At 38.3% G+C, this 25,916-nt stretch overlaps 1 protein-coding gene across 1 annotated transcript in view; it reads left to right on the forward strand.

Annotated features, from left to right (window-relative positions):
* The window catches only part of gabra3 (gamma-aminobutyric acid type A receptor subunit alpha3), a 534,464-nt gene that overhangs the window by 334,677 nt on the left and 173,871 nt on the right, over positions 1 to 25,916 (forward strand). Inside the window, exon 5 of the mRNA XM_028816097.2 lies at positions 16,527 to 16,747. Within this exon, the coding sequence (XP_028671930.1) occupies positions 16,527 to 16,747 (221 nt within the window). The remainder of the gene's footprint in view (positions 1 to 16,526; positions 16,748 to 25,916) is intronic.

Genomic DNA, 25,916 nt, shown 5'->3' on the forward strand with positions numbered 1-25,916 from the left:
ATTCCAACAGTCTAGTAAGACTTACAACCAAAACATACTAACAATGTAATCACACAAGCAGATACAGAGTAATTACTCTGCAAGTACATACAGAAATAATTAGGGGGATGTAACATAAATTGTTATTATAAAGTACTAGGGGGCTTTGCTCGCCAACCCCCGTGTTTGGTTTTCCGGATACACACTTTTAAGATTTTTTTTTGTTTGAATTGTTGCTATTTCATTAGTTTCACTTTTATTTCAGAACTTATGTAAAAACAATATTTGTAATCTTGTGAGTCCCAATATGCTGAATCTTTTAAATGAGGTCAGTGAGACATGTGTTTAATGACTTTGTACCATAATTCAAGATAGGTTTCTCTGTTTGGAATTTCAGCACAAACAAAGCGATCCACATCATCAGCAGTTAATAATTTTTTTTGCAAAGTAACCAATAAATGCATGTGAGGTAAACCCCGTTTTTGAAATTCTCTGACTTAAACTTCAAAGCCTTACAATACTTACATACTTCTGACATATCACCTGGGTCCATATATTCAATCTCTATTCGCCTTTTAGTTATTTCTCCGAGTAATAATTTCTCTTTTTTGCGCTAATGCAATGTTTACTTTTTTTTTGACACTGTCGTTTTTTTCTGCTTTCATATTCTGTATCTTGCTGTGCATGTGTTTCGTGCCTACGTTTTTTTTGAGTCTTTTGAATTCCAGTTTTCATTATCTCTAACCTGCTCGGCTGGTGTTTGCCCCCCTTGTGTTTTAACCTCTTTATGATGTTTTACTTTCTTTTCTACTCTGTCTTTTATTTTTGACCTCGCTTTGTCCTGCTTTTTTTTCAATGACACCTGGTCCGTGGTGATTATTTTCCCTTTCTCGAGTAATAATTTCCATTTGTTTGCGGTTCTGTGATCTTTTACTTTCTTTTTTTTACACTTTCTAATTTTCCTACTTTCATATTCTTTAACTTTCTCCACATTTGTATCGCACATAAGTTTTTTTTTTTTGAGCCTTTCGAATTCCACTGCTTTCATAATCTGCTCTGCATGTGTATAGTGCCAACGTTTGTGAACGTCTTTATAAAGTTCTACTTTGTCTTTTACATTTTGTCTTTTAATTCTGAGCCCGATTGGACGTGCTTTGTTTCAATTCCACTTGTTACGGGCTGATAATTACTTTCCTTATTTTCTGAATTTGCACCTAGATTATTTTTCTTTTTTGCTCTTTTTTCTCTCCAACGCTTTTGAGTCTCTTTTCTCCACGCTGATTTCTTCTTCGCTTAGTCGTTGATGTTTCATTTATAACATATTGTCCTTGTACGTTTTATATGTCCTGAGACCCTGGATCTGTGTGTGCCCAAATCCTTCACAAGACTGATCTGCTGCCCCATTGTCCTGTTTGATAGATTGTAAGTAGGGCGTGTCTGGCACAAGAACAAGAACAAGAATCTCATGTTCTACGTCATTGCGAGACTGTCCTGGGTCAATCTCTTGCACAATGTCTCATGTTTATGGTCCTCGCGGGTCTTTTAACTGTCTTCCGTGATCTTAACATGAAGATCATGTCTCAACGCCCTACTGTTTCTCTCCAGGATTTTTTTTATAATAGAGAGAAGTAAAACAGAACTTATCTTGCAGACTAAATTTCAATTATAAAGATTTCTCCTCAACTGAAGAACAAAACAGTATAATTTTGCTGGCATGCTGAATGCAGCGTTTTATTCCTTAAAGCAGGCCCAGTAGTCATTTGGGGCCTCATGCATAATGCCTTGTGTAGAATTCATACTAAAACATCCATCCATCCATTTTCCAACCCGCTGAATCCGAACACAGGGTCACGGGGGTCTGCTGGAGCCAATCCCAGCCAACACAGGGCACAAGGCAAGAACCAATCCCGGGCAGGGTGCCAACCTACCACAGTACTAAAACATGACTCACAAAAAATTCAATTGTATAAAACAGCGTGTAAGCAAAGTTCTATGTACTTTCCCTTTATAAATCCCAATCAATGTGAATTTTAACATATATGCACAAGCCTTCAGCTCCACCCAAACTTCTCCCAGAATTTTAACTATTTGAATATGCAAATCAATATAAACAGCTCCTTTCGTTAAGTGTTTTGTTAAAAGACAATAAGAAAAGCATGTGTAAAAAAGAAGAATTTCAGTGAATGCAACATCAAGGTCCTGCTAAGTGAAGTAGAGGCAAAGTAAAATATACTATTTGGTGGCTTAAGCAGTGGTATAAGCAACAAAAGGAAACTGAAGGAGCATGGAGGAGGCACTCAGAAGTTCAAGTTCAGAAGGTTTCATGGTGCCCAAAATAAAAAAAGGAGTGGGCGCATATCAATGACGACATGAAAAAACGAGTCGCAGCTCACCGTCTGAAAAAAAAAGGTCTATGTCGAGAAATGTCAACTTTAATCCTGAAATTTCCACTTTAATCTTATAGTTTATTTTCTCATTAAAGTAGAACATCATAAACTTCATCTTAAAATGGATGATTAATTTACTACAGTTTCTCAAACCCCGTCGTAACTAAAGTAGCACATTAAATACTTCATATTCTAAGTGTTCCCCAACCAGGCTGTTTGTTGCTACATGCTTCTCTTATGCTGACGGGAGCACTCAGGCAGTGTTCGCCACGCAGAACATGCTACTTTCATGATAATACAGCTCTCTTAACATTTTAAAATACTAAGATGTATACTTGATATCATTTTCCTGATGAAATGCATTAAAGTAGGGGTGTCCAACTTCGGTCCAGGTGGGCCGCTGTGGCTGCAGGTTTTCATTCTAACCCTTTTCCTAATCATCGAGTAGTTTTCACTGCTGATTAACTCCTTTTCCCTTCATTTTAATAGCCCTGTTTTTAAGGATTCAGTCCTCTGAATTGATTAGTTTCTTCATTAACTGGCATCCAAATAGAAATGAGACGTGAAACGAGCCAACAGATGACCAGCTGAATTGGAACGTCAAACTCCAGCCAATTACACTTCAACCAGTTTCTTAATGAAAAGGCAATTCTTGCTGTTAAATAACGCCGTTATTGAATATCATGACTTGTTGCTGCTCTCATTCTGCCTTAGCAGACTGTTGATTTTCTGTTTTTTCTAAGACCACCATCAAGATGTTTTAGTGACCAGAGCAGAGCAACATGACTGAGACCTTCATCTTTCTTTATTTTCAGATTAGCTGGTCATGTGGCAGCTTCTTTTGTGTCTCATTGTTGTTTGGCTGCTCATTAAGGAAAAAGAAACAACTAAGGGGTCTGAGTCATGTCAATTAAAACTAAAGCAAAAGAAGTTAATCAACAGCAAAAATGGCTCATTAATTTAATGGCTATTTAAGATGATGATTAGAATGAAAACCTGCAGCCCACTAGGACCGGAGTTGGACACCCCTTCATTAAAGAGTGTATTGAACATGTGGGGACATGGTGGCACAGCAGTAGCAATGAGCTGGCACCCTGTCCAGGGATTGTTCCTGCTTCTCATATGGTGCTTGCTGGGATGGGCGCGACAGCAGTAATGTCAAATGTACCAACCCCCAATTTATGTCTTTCTGGTTTTTTTGTCCACGTAACCAAGCACCACACAATAAGAATCTGTAGTAAATGTAAAACCAGCTGTAAGCCTAGAATGCAGAATCTTCAAATCTTTTTAAAGAATATTGAAAAATCTTCATTGTAAATGTTTAATTATTCTATCCATCCACCCATCCAGGGTCAAGTCAAACCCAGCAAGCATCAAGTACGAGACAGAATCAGTCCCAGGCTGGGGCGCCAGCTCATCGCAGGGTGAATACGAGCACACACATATACTAGTAGCATCAATTTAGCATCACTAAATCCCCTAACCTGCATACCTTTGGAAGGAAACCGAAGCACACGGACGAAATCCACCAGGAAAACATAGAAATTCCAGGCAGGATATACCTGGAACATAACCCTTTTAGATGTGAGGCAGCAGCGCTTCTGTCGCGCCACAGTGTCCCCACATGTTTAATTATTAATATTATACATTATTTAAATGAAGTTAACAATTTATATATATGCATTTTATCATAAAATTTATATCTAGTATACATCCTAGTACTCTAAAAACTCACAGCTCCAAGTGGGTAGCTGTTGGAAATGTAAATCTATTTAGAAGCCAGGCATCATCGTGGAACAGGAAATCAGTATGATCTGTAAATACACACTCTCTTCTAATTCTTTCATTTGTGATGCCTTCTAACAACGCATAAGCAACCATGGTAGTTGGAATAGTGTGGCCATTCTGTGCACCATTATTTTGCTACAGAATGATTACAATCAAGTGAATTAAATTTGTAGATGATATGCAATTAATTTCAGTGTATTTGATAAAGCCCACGTCATGGATGCAAATGTAAAAAAGAAAGGGAAACCTCATAGAAAATATGCTATTGACGCTGGGCACCACCCTTGGTATTTCTCTATTACTGCACTACTGATTTGTGTCCACCCATCCCTATGCAGTGCAAAAAAGTAAATCATAGACAAAAATTATAGACAAAACCCTATTAATATTTCAACACTTGCAGCTCATAACAATAAATCAATCCACTAACAGACCAAACCCTGGACTTTTAAATGAACAATAAAGTGAGTATACATAGTGAGCACTCAGGCACCCTTAACTTTGAATGGTTAAACTGTATATTCAAGGAACATTTTAATATATATTCAAATGTGGTATTTATCTTATCATTAATTTATGTGTGAAAAATGGCCTCATTTCTGTACCTTAAGATGAGTGTGTTTTCACATGTGAATAAGTGAATGTATTCCCTGCGTATTAAATGTGCAAACAGGCTTATGCATTCAGTATCTTATTAGCTTAATAAATATGTATTATTTTTTTCATTATCAGAAGTAAGTAGCATCTTTGAGTATGGGTTCCTATTTTGATTATCTCTTATAATAAATATGTCCATCAAGGAGTTGTTAGTCATTTTAAAGAAAATTTGCAGTTCTTAGATGAAAAATCCACTGCTCTTTTGCTTTTTTTTGCAGCAAATTCTGTCATGGTTTTATTATTTCCTCAAGCTTAAAAACATTTACATAATAGTATGTAAATCCGTAAGGCCCATAAAATGTGGATGAAACCAAACCATAAATAATAATTTGCTGCTCCTTTAACAAAATAAATTGATTTGTTTCAGTCAAATTTATGCAAAGATTCTACACCTTTTGTTTTTTTTCTTCCAGGGGTTGTTAAACCTTCCGGGTACCTCATTTTAAGCACTAAATCTGAATTGTACTGTAAATTGGTACAATATACTAAAGAATATAAAAGGTACAATCAAATGTGTAGCCCAATGGTTAACACTGCCAAAAGTCCCAATCTGGGTAACCCTTCTCTGTACAACTCACAGGTTTTTATTTTTTTTTTAAGATGAATTGTGGACTGAAATAATTAAGATATTTTGTAATTTCCTGAATTTCTTTTCCCTACCTGTTTTGCTTACCAATTTTGGATCCCATAAACCAGAAACCAACATTGCAGCATTATATAATATCCAAGGACCAGTCCGGAATAGGATACCAGTCTTTAATGGGCACGCTCACCCACTGTTATGAATGAGTTTGTCATGACCCTTCTTGCATCTTAGCATTGTGTTTTTTGGATTTTTTAAAAATTTGTGTTATGAGTTTAGAAACTTTCTGGAAGCAGTGGTGATAAGGCTTTTTGATTTACATTTTGTTTAATTCAGATAAAGTATTTATGCATCTTATTCTGATGCCATTTTATTTTTTCACTGCCGCTACCATTTTGTTTATGGTTGTCATAGTGTTGCTAAGGAAACGACCCAGGAGTGCACGACCTCTGATGTCATCGCTGAGATGAGATAAAAGGTCAGCACTGGGCAATTTCTGGCCATCTGACATTGGATCTCTCCTTTAAATATTCATACAATTTTCTTTGTCACTTTACTTCTTGGTAATAGATTATTGGCTCTGACTTTTGATGTCGATTTAGGCCTTTGTTTCTGATTTTGATGGCCGTGTTTTGCTCTCTTTGTTTTGATCTTTGTGTGTATTTTTTTCACTACTTTCATCTCCCAACTTTTTTCTGCAAGTCTTTTTTATAGCAGGGAAATTTAGGATTTAAAAAGTCAATGGACTTTTCAGCACTGTCACCTGGCTGAACTACTAGGGTTACCTTCCTGGCATTTTTGAGATTTTTTTTCTGTCTTTCCCTTTTGGCAGAACCCCCACATTCACTCCTATCCCAGTTTAGTTTATCAAACATGTCTTTGGGAATATAAGAGGAAAACACACACAGAAACATGAGGGGAACAAACTCCACAAAGACAGTGAACCAGTGGCATAGCCAAGATCAGTCTTCTGTGTTCTTGAATCCTATTTTATAGTTATTAACTGGGTTATATGGTTCTTCATAGAACTATTGCTTGACAAAGCACCTTTTCATTCTGTGATAGATTCTTCCATATGAAGTTGATTCTTTGTGCTGTGAAAAACTTCCTAATATGTAGAAAAAAAACAGAAATCTTAATGATAATAGAGCACCTAGCAGGATGCCAAGAAATTAAGAAAACCTGAACATAGCCCGTGTTATTGTTAGCGGCGAGAGTCCTTTTAAATCAGGACCCATTGGTATTAATATGTTACCACTGTGGAACTTGACCTGGACACAGACAGGCAGACATGTTAAGTTGCACCACCACACGTTTATTTACACTACTATTATTTACAATTATTGTGCCACAAACCCCAATCTTCCCCAAAGTCCAGGCCAACCACTCTGCCTCTTCGGACCGCCTCCTTCTCTCTTTCTTGAACCTTGTCCTGCTTCCACCCGACTCCAGCCTCGAATGAAGGGAGGTGACCCCTTTTATCCGTACCCGGATGTGTTTCAGGTGTGCACCGGCAATCCCGCGGACACGCCCCAGTGTGGCGGAAGTACCTGCTGTCCTCCCGGAAGCACTCTGGGTGTTCCCTCTCTTCTTCCCCCCAGCACTTCCTGGTGTGGCGGAAGTACTGGGGTCCAGGGTCCTTCAGGCAGGGAGACTCCCCCTGGCGGTGACCACGGGCCCTACAGGGTTGGGCTTCCAGGCCCTGTACCCGTGGCCCCCAATACAACCAGGGTGGACGCCCCCTCGTGGTCTGGAGGAGGAATGAGCCCTCCTCCTGTCTTCCTGGGCGTCCCGGCCGGGCATGAGCCCCGTCCGGGTGCCACACCATCTAGTCATGATTATTTACTGTATACAGCCTGTTATGGATATAGATGAATAAAAGTTTCTTCTGGAACCTTCATGAGGACTGGTCATTTTTGAAGCAAAAATGGTCACCCTGTGGCGTCGTTCTGAAGAACCACTCTGGTACTTTTATTTTTAAGAGCATGGAGTTGTGAGGTATCAACATGATTATTAACTCATTTCACTTACATCTTTATCCAAGGCAAGGTACAACATTTCAAATACAATTGGTTACGTTTCCTCCGTTTTTTCCATTTGGAGCACAGGTAGGTGATGTGACTTGCTCATGGTCATACAATGTCAGTAGTGGGATTTGAACACACAACCTCAGGGTGGGATGTCCAAAGTCGAAAGAATTTTGTGGCATTTCCTGCCACAAATATTACCCACAGTGTTATGCTGCTGTCCTGCAATACACCTTGAAGTTTCTAATTGAGCTAATTCAGATTACCTGTGGCTTAGGATGGTTCCATACAGAACAATGGAAAAGTATGTGAGTGGATTGCAACTAGATGGGCCAAGAAGTACAATGTACCATATATAGAGTTTTGGAAATGTGGTTTATTTGAAAAAGCACGCTGATATACAGTGGTGTGAAAAACTATTTGCCCCCTTCCTGATTTCTTATTCTTTTGCATGTTTGTCACACAAAATGTTTCTGATCATCAAACACATTTAACCATTAGTCAAATATAACACAAGTAAACACAAAATGCAGTTTGTAAATGGTGGTTTTTATTATTTAGGGAGAAAAAAAAATCCAAACCTACATGGCCCTGTGTGAAAAAGTAATTGCCCCCTGAACCTAATAACTGGTTGGGCCACCCTTAGCAGCAATAACTGCAATCAAGCGTTTGCGATAACTTGCAATGAGTCTTTTACAGCGCTCTGGAGGAATTTTGGCCCACTCATCTTTGCAAAATTGTTGTAATTCAGCTTTATTTGAGGGTTTTCTAGCATGAACCGCCTTTTTAAGGTCATGCCATAGCATCCCAATTGGATTCAGGTCAGAACTTTGACTAGGCCACTCCAAAGTCTTCATTTTGTTTTTCTTCAGCCATTCAGAGGTGGATTTGCTGGTGTGTTTTGGGTCATTGTCCTGTTGCAGCACCCAAGATCGCTTCAGCTTGAGTTGACGAACAGATGGCCGGACATTCTCCTTCAGGATTTTTTGGTAGACAGTAGAATTCATGGTTCCATCTATCACAGCAAGCCTTCCAGGTCCTGAAGCAGCAAAACAACCCCAGACCATCACACTACCACCACCATATTTTACTGTTGGTATGATGTTCTTTTTCTGAAATGCTGTGTTCCTTTTACGCCAGATGTAACGGGACATTTGCCTTCCAAAAAGTTCAACTTTTGACTCATCAGTCCACAAGGTATTTTCCCAAAAGTCTTGGCAATCATTGAGATGTTTCTTAGCAAAATTGAGACGAGCCCTAATGTTCTTTTTGCTTAACAGTGGTTTGCGTCTTGGAAATCTGCCATGCAGGCCGTTTTTGCCCAGTCTCTTTCTTATGGTGGAGTCGTGAACACTGACCTTAATTGAGGCAAGTGAGGCCTGCAGTTCTTTAGACGTTGTCCTGGGGTCTTTTGTGACCTCTCCGATGAGTCGTCTCTGCGCTCTTGGGGTAATTTTGGTCGGCCGGCCACTCCTGGGAAGGTTCACCACTGTTCCATGTTTTTGCCATTTGTGGATAATGGCTCTCACTGTGGTTCGCTGGAGTCCCAAAGCTTTAGAAATGGCTTTATAACCTTTACCAGACTGATAGATCTCAATTACTTCTGTTCTCATTTGTTCCTGAATTTCTTTGGATCTTGGCATGATGTCTAGCTTTTGAGGTGCTTTTGGTCTACTTCTCTGTGTCAGGCAGCTCCTATTTAAGTGATTTCTTGATTGAAACAGGTGTGGCAGTAATCAGGCCTGGGGGTGGCTACGGAAATTGAACTCAGGTGTGATACACCACAGTTAGGTTATTTTTTAACAAGGGGGCAATTACTTTTTCACACAGGGCCATGTAGGTTTGGATTTTTTTTCTCCCTAAATAATAAACACCATCATTTAAAAACTGCATTTTGTGTTTACTTGTGTTATATTTGACTAATGGTTAAATGTGTTTGATGATCAGAAACATTTTGTGTGACAAACATGCAAAAGAATAAGAAATCAGGAAGGGGGCAAATAGTTTTTCACACCACTGTACATACTTACTTAGAAACCAGCCTGTAAGGAAATTATGGCTTCTGCATTAGCTAAAAGGTGATTATTGCAGATTTGACTTGCTGACCTACGGAGTATTTTCATAGGTATTGCATGTTGGAAAGTATTTGCGCAGCAAGGTCTTTGATGTAAATACAGTACAGTGAATTTTTGGACAAAGTGTGATTTTAATTTGTTAGACTGAGTTATTTAGTACTATTTCCTTGTGGGTAAACGTACTCTGAGTAAAGTATATAGTGTGGCGGATGGTCGGGGCCCTTGCCTGGCCGGGACACCCCTGTGATGGAAGGACCTGGGGAGAAGACATATTCAGGGCAATACCTCCCCCGGAACACAAGAGGGCAACCCCTCCTGGCTCACAGCGGGGCCACGGGTTTGAAGTTTAGAAGCTCAACCTTGCTGGGGCCTGTGACTACTGCCAGGGGGTGCCTGGACAGTTTCTGAACCCTGAGTTGCAGCACTTCCACCACACCCAGAAATGCTTCTGGAAGAGGATCTTGGAGCACTTCTCGGTACCCTATAAAAGGGGCTGTCTCACTCCATTTGAGGAGTCAGAGTTGGGAGGAGGAAGACGAAACTTGCTGGGAGAAGAGTGGATGCGGCAGACAGAGAGAGAAAGAAGAATGGACTGGGACTGTGCTTATGCTCGTATACTGTGCTCTGTAGTGGGGGGGCAAAGGAAAAGTGCTGCCCCACTTGAAATAAAGATGTGTGCTGGACAGAACTTGTGTCTCTGTCTGTGTCAGGAAGGGTGGCTGGTACGCTCCCTGGTGGTCCACAATATTTAGTAGGAATTAATGATAGTATATTTACTGGCCAGTCTTGTGAGGTTTGCATGTTCTCCTTGTCTCGGAATCAGTTTCCTCTATTTATTGCAGTTTGGTTCAATTTTTTTCAATTCAATTTATTTTTCTAATGTGCTTATCACTGAGTGCAGTGAAGGTAAAATAAAAATGCTACATGTTACAAATACATGCATGCACACAAGTAAAAATACAAAACTGGTTAGGCACTCAGTAAAACAAAGCAATTTTAAACTGATTAACGTAAATAGATGTGAACAATATTTGAACAGTATTTGGACATTGATGCAATTGTTGTAATTTTCTCTCTGTATACCATTAGAATGAAATTGAAGTTAAGCAAACAAAATGTGACAAAAGAACAGACTTTCAGCTTTAATTTAAGGGGTTTAACAAAGGTATTGCATTAAGCGTTCAGAAATTACAGCCATTTTTAACAGTCTCTCCATTTTCAGAGGCTTAAAATCAATTGGAAAAAGGTATTATATATAGAATATGCGTATTGTTTTAATACTTGGATGAAAATCCTTTGCAGTTAATGACTGCCTGAAGTCTGGAACCAGTGGATATCATCAAATTCAGAGTTTCCTCCCTTGAGATGCTTTGCCAAGACTTTACTGCTGCCATTTTTAATTGCTGCTTGTTTGTTGGACTTACTGCCTTCAGTTTTGTCTTCAGTAACTGGGAAGCATGCTCTATTAGGTTGAGATCATGTGATGGACTTGGCCATTGAGGAATATCCCATTTCTTTACCTTGAGAAACCCTTGGGTTGCTTTCTCAGTAGGTTTTTTGTGATAATCCATTTGCACTGTAAATCATCTTCCAATCAGTTTTGCAGCATTTGGCGGAATCTGAGCAGAGAGAAGAGCCCACATTTGAACTCATCCTGCTACGTCTGTCAGCGGTCACATCATCAATAAACACCAGTGAACCAGTTCTACTGGCAGCCATACATGCCCATGCCATAATACTGCCTGCACCATGTTTGACAGACAATTTGGTATGATTCAGATCATGAGCTGCCCTTTTCTTTCTCCATACTTTTCTCTTCCCATCATTCTGGTACAAGTTGTTCTTAGTTTCATGTGTCCCAAGAACCTTACTCCAGAATTGGGCAGGCTTTTAAAGATGCTTTCTGGAAAAGTCTAATCTGGCCTTTGTGTTCTTCAGTGTTACCAGTGGTTTGCAGCTAAACCCTCAATATTTACATTCATGACGGCGTCTCTTGATTGTAGACTTTGACGGTGATGCACCTACCTCCTCAAGAGTGTTTCAGACCCAACTAGATGTTGTGAAGGGGTTTTTCTTTACCAAGGAAAGAATTCTGTGATTATAATAATAATAATAATAATTCATTACATTTATATAGCGCTTTTCTCAGTACTCAAAGCGCTATCCACACAGGGAGGAACTGGGAAGCAAACCCACAATCTTCCACAGTCTCCTTATTGCAATCATCCACTTGTGTTGTCTTCCAATGGGTTCCTAGGCTTTTTGATGTTGCTCAGCTCACCAGTGCATTCCTTCTTTTTAAGAATATACCAACATTGTTGATTTGGGCATTCCTAAAGTTTAGCTATCTCTCTGATAGGTTTGTTTTGTTTTTCCAGCCTAATGATGGCCTCCTTCCCTTGCATTGACACCTCTGTGGACTTCATGTTACGTTCTAGTGGACAGCTACCAAATGTAATTTCAGTGCTTTGCATCACCTCCAGACCTTTTATCTGCTTAATTTGTCATGAAATAAGTCAGTCCTCATGGTTTTCAGGCTTCACATGTAATAATTAGGTGATAATGGTCATGTGGACCTCTGGCCTTCAATCCATCAATGTAGGGACTGTACGGTGGTTTGATCAGGTGGTGGTGGTGCAGATCACCAACCACAGAAAACTGGAAAATAAACAGCAGAGAAAGTAGGGGTTAGTACGGGTTGCGGATCCATGATAAAAATGATAATTAAATTCATATACAGAATATCAGGGTTATACTAAAATGAAGCTATAAGAAAGCCATATTAAAATAATAGGATTTTAGCAGTTTTTTTAAAATGCTCCACCATATTAGCCTGGCGAATTTCTACTGGGAAGCTATTCCAGATTTTAGGAGCATAACAGCAGAAGGCCACCTCACCACTTTTTCTAAGTTTAGCCCTTGGAATTATAAGCAGACACTCATTTGAAGATCAAAGGTTACAATTTGGAGTGTAAGGTGAAAGACATTCTGAAATATAGGAAATATAGGCTTTGTAAACCATAAGTAGTATTTTAAAGTCAATTCTAAATGACACAGGAAACCAATGTAGTGACATCAGAACTGGAGAGATGTGCTTGGATTTTCTTTCCTAGTTAATATTCTGGCAGCTGAATTCTGCACTCGTTGCCACCGATTGATGTCTTTTTTTGGGTAGTCCTGACAGGAATGCGTTGCAGTAATCTAGTCGACTGAAAACAAAAGCGTGAACTAATTTTTCAGCATTTTGCAAAGTTATAAGGGAACTAACTTTTGCTATATTTATTAAGTGAAAAAATACTGTCCTAGTAATCTGATTACAGTAATAGATAGATAGATAGATAGATAGATAGATAGATAGATAGATAGATAGATAGATAGATAGATAGATAGATAGATAGATAGATAGATAGATAGATAGATAGATAGATAGATAGATAGATAGATAGATAGATAGATAGATACTTTATTAATCCCGTAATCCCTCCTCCATCGCGGGGGTTGCGTTCCAGACCCCCCCGCGAAAAGTGAAAATCCGCGAAGTAGAAACCATATGTTTATATGGTTATTTTTATATTGTCATGCTTGAGTCACAGATTTGCACAGAAACACAGGAGGTTGTAGAGAGACAGGAACGTTATTCAAACGCTGCAAACAAACATTTGTCTCTTTTTCAAAAGTTTAAACTGTGCTCCATGACAAGACAGAGATGACAGTTCCGTCTCACAATTAAAAGAATGCAAACATATCTTCCTCTTCAAAGGAGTGCACGTCAGGAGCAGAGACTGTCAGAAAGAGAGAGGAAAGCAAACAAATCAATAGGGCTGTTTGGCTTTTAAGTATGCGAAGCACCGCGGCACAAAGCTGTTGAAGGCGGCAGCTCACACCCCCTCCGTCAGGAGCAGAGAAAGAGAGACAGAGAAAAACAAACAATCAAAAATCAATACGTGCCCTTCAAGCTTTTAAATATGCGAAGCACCGTGCAGCATGTCACTTCACGAAGCAGCTGCACAGAAGGTAGCAACGTGAAGATAATCTTTCAGCATTTTTAGACGAGCGTCCGTATAGTGTGCAAACAGCCCCCCTGCTCAATCCCCCTACGTCAGGATCAGAGAAAGTCAGCGCAAGAGAGAGAGAGAGAAAAGTAAGTTGGGTAGCTTCTCCTGCCATCTGCCAATAGCGTCCCTTGTATGAAATCAACTGGGCAAACCAACTGAGGAAGCATGTACCAGAAATTAAAAGACCCATTGTCCTCAGAAATCCGCGAACCAGCAAAAAATCTGCGATATATATTTAAATATGCTTACATATAAAATCCGTGATAGAGTGAAGCCGCGAAAGGCGAAGCGCGATATAGCGAGGGATTACTGTAATATGTGATTTAAAATTTAGGTCTGAGTCAATAATTACCCCTAAAATCTTTACTTCTGTATTGACTTTTAATCCTAATGTATCAAGTTAATTTCCAATATCCTCATTATATCATTTTTTGCCAATCACAAAGATTTCTGTTTTCTCCTTATTTAGTTAGAGAAAATTACTACTCATTCACTCAGAAACACAAGTAAGACATTGTGTCAGTGAACCAAGAGAGTCGGGGTCATCAGGCGCTATTGATAAATACAGTTGTGTGTCATCAGCATAGCTGTGGTAGCTCACGTTATGCCCCGAGATAATCTGACCTAATGGAAGCATGTAGATCGAAAAGAGCAGAGGACGCAGGATAGATCCTTGTAGAACGCCATATAGAATATCATATGTCTTTGAAGTATAATTACCATAACTAACAAAGAACTTTCTACCTGCCACATAGGACTCAAACCAATTTAAGACACTGCCAGAGAGGTCCACACACTGACTAAGGCGATTTATAAAAATATTGTGATCAGTGGTATCAAATGCGTCACTAAGACCTAAGAGGATGAGAAAAGATAAACGGCCTCTGTCTGCATTTACCCGCAAGTCATTGACTACTTTAACGAGTGCAGTTTATGTGCTGTGATTTGTTCTAAAACCTGACTGAAACTTATCAAGAACAGAATGTTTATGCAAGTGATCATTTAGTTGCGTAATGACTGCCTTTTTTAGGATTTCACTTAAGAAAGGCAGGCTAGAAATATGTCTAAAATTTTCAAAAACAGAGGAGTCAAGATTATTTTTCTTGACCAGGGGTTTAACTACAGCAGTCTTAAGACAGTCTGGGAAGACCCCCATATCTAATGATGAGTTTACTATGTCAAGAACACTATCAATTAGCATGCCTGATACTTTTTTGAAAAAACTTGTTGGTATTGGGTCAAGGACGCAGGTGGAGATTCTCAGTTGAGAAATTATTCTATATAAATTGGGTAAATCTATCCTGGTGAAAGAATTTAATTTGATAAAAATGTACTATATTATTTCTAATATTATTAATTTAGTGATTAAAAATATAGCAAAAGCCTCACACGTTTCACTGGAAGTTTTTTGCAGGCTTTTCGTTGAGTGACCTGGGTTTAGCAAACAATCAATTGTAGAGAATAAAACTCTTGGATTACTAGAATTTGGAGAATTTTAGAGAATGACTAATAAACAGATAAGCACAACTAAACAGCAGCTCTAGTCAGGGTATGATACACTAAAGTGGTGTGCCTTCAGCCTGGATTTGAAAGCTGAGACCGAGAGAGGGATTCTCAAACAAGCAGGCAGATTTTTTCCAAAGCTTTGTTATTTTATTTATCCTTTAAATATTTAAATTACTCGAATCTTGAGGTCTTAAAGTACACTCTAGGTTCCATGTAATACTAAGTTCAGATAGGTAAGTAAAGTCTTGACCATTTAACCCGTAAACTGCCACATACTTGGGGGGTTAATGCACCCCTGGACGCCAAATACTTTTTTGCTGCACTTTTTAACGAAACGTCACAATTCACCAAGACAAGGTGAAATTTTAACGGAACACATTTTTTTCATGCAAACAGCATCACAATTACTACAACACAGATCATTTTACACACTGCCAATGAACTGTAAAAACTATAAAAAAATACTGCAACAATCTATTATTATATGTACAAGGGTCAACTGACGCCATTGATGAAATTCAGTAAATCACCGAGCCAACTGTACTTGAACTGGCTGCACGCAAGGACACAGAAGCAAACGCTAATCCTTGCAGGCTAGTCTAGTGCAGCGGCTGAATCCCAAGGACTTTGATGCTGAATCGTTATGGGGCGACAGTGGCCATGAGCTTGCTGTTCAATGAATGTACAGCACGGACTGATCGGCTCCAGCGTGCTGGAAATTGCACTGGGACCCGACTATAACTGGTTGCGGAGTTCAATGAATGTATGTTGCAGAATATACTCGGCTCTGGCGTGCTGGCAAATTGCATTGGGAACCAACTATAGCCGGTTCTGGCAGTTTATGGGTTAAGGTTTTATATGTAAGAAGGAGGACTTTTGAATTCAGTGCTAAACTTAACTGGAAGAGAGTGTAATGACTAAAAGGACAGGAGTTATGGAGTTGCGCATTCTGGTTCTACTAATGATTCTTGCCGTACAAAATTGAATTAACGGGGTCCTCCCACACCCCGCAGATTTGCATATCAGACTGATTGGTGACTCCATGAGTAAATGTGGGTTTATCATTTTTCCCCACACTCAAAGGATGCATTGTACATGTTATGTTAACTGATAACTTCAAATTGGCCCAATGTCTCTTTGTGTGGCTGTGTGTCAATACAGTTTAATAATGTATGGAATTCTACCTAGACTTGCCTTTTTTCTTGTTCTTCAAGCTGCTGGAATATGTTCTTGCCCTGTTTTTGATTTTACAAGATTAGAACATTGATGAATGAGGGGACACGTGAGTGCTTGTTATTAAAAAAAAAAAAAAGGTTACTTTTGCAATTTTGGAAATATTTTACAATGTATTCTTTTGAACATCTGTTGTTATAATAATTCTTTACATTTATATACTGTATCAGTGGTCATAATCAATATTTTGGATTTTTTTTTACAAAATGTATAAAATATAATTTTATGTCAAATAGGAATATACAATTGATGTCTTCTTCCGGCAACGGTGGAATGATGAGCGTCTGAAGTTTCATGGTCCAATGAAGATTCTCCCACTAAACAACCTTCTGGCAAGCAACATCTGGACACCAGATACATTTTTTCATAATGGGAAGAAATCGGTAGCGCATAACATGACGACACCTAATAAGCTACTCAGACTGACAGAAAATGGAACGTTACTCTACACTATGAGGTAGGACTATAATTAGAGTTTAAGCTTTTCAAATACTCTTTTCGTGACCACTGCTGTAATGTTATTTCACATGCTATAAAATAATAGTTTATTTATGTGTTTTCATTCTTCTTAATGCAAGCTGAACAAAAAATCCTTGTCATTGTGATGGAAGCTTCTAAGCCTGCAACATTAAGGTTACAAAAAAACTAGACCATTTACCTTTGGCATCTACTATATGACTTGTTACTTTTACTTTTAACCCCTTTAAATGCCTTTGTTACTTCTTTTGCATAAATGGAAACATAACGATACATATTATTAGGGCAAAATGTTCAAAAATAGCTTGCAAAAAGTATGAATGCTGTTGCAAAAGTAATACACAGTGATCAAAACATGCACATCAATGTTCAAAATGCAATGTCATTTAAATCAAACTGCAAGGCACAATATACAGTATGCTATATGGTCAAAAGTTCACTAAATTTCAGCAGGTTTCACTCCCTCTGCCCAAAGAAATCTCACCATGGTACGTTCAACAATAGTGCATTCCCACAGCAGACCTCACCTTCAACTAGACTAATGTCAGAGTGGTGCACTGTGCATGTTTGAACCACCCATAAGCCATCACGAATGTATTGTACTGAGTCACTTCTGTCAGTTGCATTTACCATGAAATTTTCAAAATGCCTTTACTTTTTGATTTACCTTTGTATATGTCTTAAGTATCATGTTTTGCTTGTGTCATTGAAGATTGGGACACAAAGTAGAGCATATATTTTATAATTTGCTGACCAGGCAGGTGTACTCCTGTTACATCCTCATTCCTTATGCATTCTCAAATGACCAATATCTGTAACCTGGTAAAAAAAACTGGAAGTAACATATTTCCTCTCTATGTACTGCTTTAGATCTTTCTTTGCAGGGTTGTTTTTTAAAGGCCGAACAACATAAACAAAATTGCATAAATATCAGACCACGGGGTGCTAAGATTTAAAGGGAATTTTTTTCTTCTTTAGCTCATTATTGAAACTTTTGCCATACCAGCTTATGATCTTTAACAAATAATCAATATTATTATATTTCTATGTTTCAGAGTTGATCTTTCAAGATAGAAAATAGATTTGTGCCCTAGCAATTAATAACTATAAGAATTTATTTACATCACCAATGTAAAGTATGGAACCAATGTAGGAAACACTCTAAGGTAGAGATACTATTCATCTGCTGTTCAGATGCACAAAAATCACGGAAGCAGGTTGGAATCCAGTCCTTTACCGGCCCCCATATTGACAACATGTTTGAATGGTTTGTTTAGCTACAAGTAAAACATAGACTTATAAAAAAAAATACAGGCGATAGCAATAATTCATTACATTAACCCTTAAACCGCCACTACCGGCTATATTCGGTTCCCAATGCAATATGCCAGCATGCCAGAGCTGAGTATATTCGGTGACGTTCATTCGTTGAACACCGCAGCCAGCTATAGGCAGTTCCCAGTGCAATTTGCCAGAACGCCGGAGTTGATTGGTCCGTGCCGTACATTCAGTGAGCAGCCAGCTCATGACCACTGCCTCCCCCTAGCAAATCACACAGCATCACTGTCCCTGGGATTCAACCACTGCACTAGACTAGCCTGCAAATATCAGCATTGGCCTCTGTGTGCCTGCATGCAGCCAGTTCAAGTGCAGTTGGCTCGGTGATTTACTTAATTTCATCAATGGCGTCAGTTGCACCTTGTATATATAATAACAGATTGTTGCAGTAGTTTTTTTTTTAGTTTTTACAGTTCATTGGTAGTGCGTAAAATGATCAGTGTTGCAGTAATGGTGATGCTGCTTGCATGAAAAAAATATGTGTTCCATTAAAATTTCACTTTTTCTTGGTGAATTGTGACGTTTCCTTAAAAAGTGCAGCAAAAAAGTATTTGGCATCCAGGGATGCATTAACCCTCAAGTATGTGGCAGTTTAAGGGTTAAAGCTCCAAGATGCCGTCGAAGTACCCTGCACCTTCTAAGGCTTCTGGCAATGAAAACACACTTACAGTACATGAATTACAGTACATATAGCGGTAACATCTGTATTTTACATTCTAGCACTACGGGAGACATAGCAGTACAGTATACAGGTTTACCTTTACATTCTTTATTTTTAGGTAATGTATTAAGCTGAGTTTGAAAGTAAAGTGTTTTGGGGGCATATTTAGGGTTTAAACTATAAAAATAGGCATTTTTTTAACTACATCCAAAATTCGCCGTTTTTCACAATTCATGGGTGCTCTAGAAATGTAACCCAGATTTAATGAACTAATGTCAGATTTTACACCCCTAGATGATCTTTGGCAACTAAGAGAATGCAATCTTTCTTCATTAATATATCAGACAAGGAATGGAATTCACTTATTTAGAACACACACCCTCCTTCCCTTCAGTTTGTTTAAAACTTGCATCATGCACATCTTTCCAGATTAAAATTATTGGAAATCTATCAGGGAACTGAAATCTATTTTGGAATGATGTCATCATGCATTGGCCTCATTATGTCATATGTTTTGGGAATGTGTCACACTACGAACATATTGAGTGAATATATTTGCTTATTTGTCATATTGCATTATATCATACATTATATCAAATCCCCAGTAGCATTATTTGGAATAATTCCAGACAGAGTAAGATAAATCTACTGTGATGTCCTGTAATGCATGCTTGCATGTAGATTTATCTTGCTTAATTGGAAAGACCTTAATATTTATATAACTGAGCGGGAAAATGATGTCTTTTATTATTTAAAGTTCATCCAGTTTACCTTGTGAGCAATGATGCCAAGTTTATTTTTCAGAAATTTAATTCCCCCAGGCTTTAACAGTGGGGCTTGCCTTATAGTCTAGGAGTGGATGTTCCTAGTTGCTCTTATCTGTACTCTGTGTTTATGGTGCTATATCTTCTTAAGTGAGTGGTTACCAGAGCTGCACACTGCAATCCTGGTGCAGTCTCACTAGGGTAGTGAAGAATCTCAGCATAGCAGTTACAGATTTATATTCAGTTGCTGTTACAATATACTCTAACATTTTGTTAGCCTTGTTGTTTTCTTCTGCATATTTCTAAGATGATGAGAATGTTATGTCAATGTAAACCCCTAAATCTTTGTCAGATATTGCAGCATGTAGATCACTTTCACCAATCTTGTATTTATAATTAATGTTCCTTTTCCCAGAATGTGGCATTTGTCACTTGCCTAGATGAAACTGCATATTCAAGTTATTTGCCCAGTTTTCAAAACTGCAGAAGTCTGTTTGACTTTTGCTGCCTCAGTATTTTTCCTATGAATGGTGTATCTCTGTTATTTCTTAATATGAAGAAAAAAATAATATAATAAAGTTCAGCGTCAAGGTGATGCTTGCTCAGGTATAAATATAGAATGGTTCTTTTTAAGACCAAAGTGCCACTTACTCTAAAACATTTACTGTTCCACGCTTTGGGTGAAGATGTTTGGCCAAATTACTTCCTGGATTTTTTTAACATGGCAATGAATAAGCAACTCTTGACCTTTTACTTGAGATATGGATTAGGTTGGTGAATTCAATTAAATTCAAATCAATTTATTATTATAAGCCACTCTTTTCTGAAAATAGGCTCGGAGTGCTTACAAAGATTAAATATGTAAAACAGTAAGGCAAAAGGCAGTGGAATTTTTCAACCAGATTGTTTAACGGAATCTTGGAAAGTGAGAGGATGCCAGAGGAGTGGAGAAGAAGTGTACTGTACCGATTTTTAAGAATAAGGGGGATGTGCAGGACTGCAGTAACTACAGGGGGATAAAATTGATGAGCCACAACATGAAGTTATGGGAAAGAGTAATGGAAGCTCGGTTAAGAAGTGAGGTGATGATTAGTGAGCACCACAGATGCAATGTTTGCTCTGAGGGTATTGATGGAGAAGTTTAGAGAAGGCCAGAAGGAGTTCCATTGTGTCTTTGTAAACCTGGAGAAAGTATATGACAGGGTGCCTCGAGAGGAGCTGTGATATTGTATGAGGAAGTTGGGAGTAGCAGAGAAGTATGTAAGAGCTTTACAGGATATGTACGAGGGAAGTGTGACAGTGGTGAGGTCTGCAGTAGGAGTGACAGATACATTCAAGTTGGAGGTGGGATTACATCAGGGATCGGCTCTGAGACCTTTCTTATTTGCAATGGTGATGGACAGGTTGACAGACGAGATTAGACAGGAGTCCCATGGCCTATGATGTTTGCTGATGACATTGTGATTTGTAGCGATAGTAGGGAGCAGGTTGAGGAGACCCTGGAGAGGTGGAGATATGTTCTAGAGAGGAGAGGAATGAAGGTCAGTAGGAACAAGACAGAATACTTGTGTGTAAATGAGAGGAAGGTCAGTGAAATGGTGAGGATGCAGGGAGTAAAGTTGGCGAAGGTGAATGAGTTTAAATACTTGGGATCAACAGTACAGAGTAATGGAGATTGTGGAAGAGAGGTGAAAAAGAGAGTGCAGGCAGGGTGGAATGGGTGGAGAAGAGTGTCAGGAGTAAATTTGTGACAGATATGGAACAAGATGATCCGCTGTGGCAACCCCTAATGGGAGCAGTCGAAAGAAGAAGATCTTGCATTGTCTTTCATTCGTTATTTCATTTTTTTACTTCATGGCCCCTGATTTATTGCTTTTGTTACTGATTTCAATTCAATTTGGTACAATTTGGTTTTGAAGTTCTCTATCTCTGTCTCTTAATCTTCTAGTTACAGTCTCTTGCCTGTTTAAATGACTACTCTCCTAGTCATTCCATTCAACTTGGGTACCTCCTGTCGCTAACTTAACAAAAGTAAAGTTTCACTTGGGTAGTTACATCTGCTTATTTTGTAACTAAAATATCATCACCTTCCTTCAGACACCTGTACAGAAATGAAAAAATCTTTTTACCCCTTATAAACCAAAGTCTAGACTTATCTTGCTCAACTGGATTAATCCCAGCCCAGCACTTTTAAGTCAGTGGATAACTGATGTCCTATACTATTTGAAATTGGAAAAAAAATCAAATTTTCACTCAGAGGATCTGTTCAAAACATCTTTAAAATATGCCAGGATCTAATCAATAACATTTTAGAATAAGGTTTTATATCAGGGCAAAGGGTACTCTTCCTTCTTTGCTCCTTCAAAGATTTGCTTTGTTAGCTGGCTCTCCTCTATTTCTTTTGGGTAGGTTTGAATTTTGGTTTTGTTAAGTTTGATTTGATTGTATGGAATGTTATTTCCTTTTAATTAAAATAACATTAACACTGTAATCATGGCAACACATGTCCACTTGGTACAGTAGTGATGTGATGGACAAACAAATTCAACCAAAACAACAGACAGAAACTAAATAAAGAAAAGCAGCACAAAAACAAGTAAAAGTAAACAGCAATAAAATGTTAACAAAGCCTCCATAATCCCAACAGTGGTATACTAAAGTCAAATTCGGCTACGCGTCCATGAAAGGTGTCCTCTATCATGACAAGAAATGAAACATGATCACTGCATTTACATTGTCATTTAAGTTTTCTGACGATTTTTCTCGAATGAAGAGCATTAAACAGAAACATTGCAGTAATCCAGGAGTGAGGTGGTGTGGGACTTGACAAAGGACTTTATTCTTTTATAAGAAGAGAGCGGCACTGATTTGGTGATGATATTTAAGTTGTATATAAATTCTTAACTGCAGCTGACAGGTGTGACTTAAAATTCAGATTACTGCAAAATGCAACAGGGCTCAGTGCAGAGCATGATGGGATGATATGACAGGATCCAAAAAATTGTCTTTTTTTAAGTTGGCTGGCAACCCCAGAAGAAGATGATCTCTGATTAGCATTCTGTCATCCTGCACCCTTAGACATGGCCTTGGCCAATCCTCTTGTTTGCAGATGATCTTTGGCCTTATCTCACAGGTGCTGTTTGCTTTTCTCCACTCTTCCCATTCTCACTTGAATGGCAGCTGCAGTTATTTGGCAGTCACCTAAATCCATTTTCTCTGTTTGCTTTTGCATTTAAACAAGCTCCCGAGTCTCATTCTGTAACTGAGTCTTTTATATCTTCGTTTTAGTTGCTGTTTCTATTCCCTCTAATCTGGTTGAGTTTTTTTTTTTTATCATTGCCATGTTCTTTGGGTACACTTTACCCAACGATTTTTCATGTATCTGCATTTTGAAGTGGATATTAGTGCCTTTGGTTACAATTATCGACCTGTTCATTTTACTGATTGGCTACAGATCATTTTCCATTTTGAACTTCCAGTCATCTTCATTTGTCAGTGTAAGTAAATATAGATCCACCCTGCACTATTGTATGATCAGAAGCTGTTCTCACCCACTCAACAACTGTTGAAACTTTTGTACTCCCAAATGAAGTTTCTGTCAAAGTGGGGTGAACAGTGATTGCCAACAGAAGGTGAAGATCTGCTTTTTGTCAAGGCTAATTGTCTAATGAGATGACACCTTTAGATGAAGGAAGCCAACATTCATCCAAGAAACTGAAAACACTGTGACTCACCTACAGCCAATTTTTGTTCCAAAGTAATTTTTATTCAGAACTATGTCTCATCAACTCTGTTTCCCAGAATAACATAATGTTGTACATGTATCCATTTTATAACAAGTTTGGCATGTTATTCCTGACAAGCAAACCATGTTCAACAGCCTTTTTTCCTTTCCTTTTTGCTGTCTGCAACATTAAACATTAAGCCTTTAGATTGTGGGGGGATACCTCCCACGTTAGAAATCAAAGTCCTGGTTTGTTCTGTTAACCTCTGCATCATAAGGATCAAGTTGTGTTGGCGTACACTTTATTTGCCACTTTTAATCTTTCAGACTTCTCTGTGATTTCTTTTTGGTAGCTAAAACGTCCCAGTGATCTCTGGCCTCCTGACAGCTTCTCGTAATGTGTGCAGGTCTCACCTCCTAAGCACCATCTATTTATACTTTCAATTGTTAGATACCTGGTACAAGAATAGACCGTCCCATCAATGTTAAAACTTTAACTACTTAATATCTTGCTTCTCTGTTATACTTTATTTATCTGAATCATTATATGTACTACTTTTTATCTGTAGTGACGTAATTGCTCATTGAATTTCTAGTCAACTTTACTGCATTACACTGCAGTTTCCCCTATTCTCAGCAGAACACAGTCATATTTGACTAGCTGTGCAGTGCCTGCCAAATAATATAGTAGCTTAGGAATGCTTGGCATCATTTCACAATGTTCCCTAAGGTGTTAGCAGATTTTTGTTAAATGTACATATGCATTCTCAGCATTCTATGTTTAGAAAAGCTAGTGTCTGGCACCAAAAGCCAGGAGCACTACGTCACAGTGTCTGGGTTCCTATTTTCACTTATAAAACAGTATCCTCTGTTCAGAATTCTACAGAGGTGACATTGCCCTGTAGAAACATCTGCATCTTACATAATAAAATGTACTGATCATAAATCATCACAGTAATTTAATATGGCTGTGTGTATAGAAGGACAATCATAGGAAGTGGAAGGCAATGACAAGAGTTCCATATTGAGAGCAAATATTAACTCATGCTAACAATATTTTTAAAAGTTCTCTTGGACTGAAAGAAGATTTCAGCATCTATTAGACACTTAGAGTCTAATATTCTATTTAAACAAGTATATAGGGATGCTTTAACTTTTTCAACTGACAGATTCCACGAGGCCTGAAAAACTTCTGGACAGGAGTGAAGTGTATTCTGGGAAAACTGAAAAACAATGTAGAACCTTAGAATGTTTTATATAGCCACTTTTTGATAATATAATGGAGCTTATGATTCCCAGGAAAATTGACCTTGAGCTTGTGTGGTAACTTTCTTTATTTTGAAAAACTGTAAAAATGTTAGCCGTTTTGCTAGCAGATAGTAAGCCGGGTGTGTGTAGTTAGTTTGGGTGAAAAGCCAGGAGACGTTGTCTGCCTTTTATTAGAACTTTTTCCAAAAAGAGTTTCAGTTCAGTATTTAAGTTTAGTTTTAGTTCAATTGGTGCTTTTTTTGCAAGAATGGCGCGTTTGGTTACAGCCTTTGTGACACTTTGACAGGAGTCATTGATATTAAAATGCTGATCGCCATTTGCTTAGCTATTGCAGAGGAGCTTTGTCTTTGGCAAGAAATCTTTCTTTTCGTTTTTTAATTTATAATACATAATCAGCAACTAAGGACTTAGGCCATCTGGGAACTGTCATTTGGGACTGAATGAAGACTGCATGAACTCACCCAGTTTGTATATTTGTTTTTAAGGCTTATATTTGCGGCTATTGAATATTTTGCAAATGAATATATTTTTTAAATAAAAGTGTAAATTCAATGTTTCTGTTCTGTTCAACTATTGATCACTAGCGTAGTCAAGTGCTGATTGATCATTCTTTGTCTATCTGTGGTCACTAAAGGGCACAAAGGATGCTTTGTGTAATTTTCTATTGGTTGTAAACTGGGTAGGTAAACGAATGAAATTTAATTACAGTGCCAGTCAACGGAAGACTAACATTAGAAGTATTTAGGGTCAAATATTCAGAGTACAATAAGGACAGTGAGACAGATACAGATGTTACAGGTAACAGTTACATAGCTGGTTTTGACATTCCTTCCCCTCTAAAAAAAGAAACTAAGAGGTTAGCTGGTACCTGTCATGTTAGGTGCACATCATAGGTTATTTGATATACTACATGTATATAATAAAACGCTACTGTCTCTGTGTGTTTGTGTTTATCCAGTCCTTCTGAGCAATATGATTAGTCAGCTCCTCCTTGGTGGCTCTGTGGCAGGGATGATAGCATGATACATTATAGATGTGAAGTTCAATTCCTGATTTTGACAATTTATGTTCAATTGTGACAATTTTAACCAAAAAATGAGTTAAAATGGAGCATTCCAATGACAAAAAAAACAATGATGCACCCAGCAATGTTGGATCACTAAATACTAACAAGTAGCAACCCAAGTCGCCTTCAAAGACAAGAATATGAATGACGTTTTCATGGCGAGGAACAGGGACCTATCTACCATTAGTGGTTGTCAAAAAGTGGATAGGAGGCGCCTCACAAGTCAGAGAAACTTGCTTTATGGGAATGTGAACAGGAGAGGAGGCACCAGGCAAGAGAAGTTGACACACTCTTTCCTCAGGATACTAAGGAAAGGCGTAGAAGGAA

Source organism: Erpetoichthys calabaricus, chromosome 12 (genome assembly GCF_900747795.2).
Source record: "Erpetoichthys calabaricus chromosome 12, fErpCal1.3, whole genome shotgun sequence".
Classification (NCBI taxonomy): domain Eukaryota; kingdom Metazoa; phylum Chordata; class Cladistia; order Polypteriformes; family Polypteridae; genus Erpetoichthys; species Erpetoichthys calabaricus.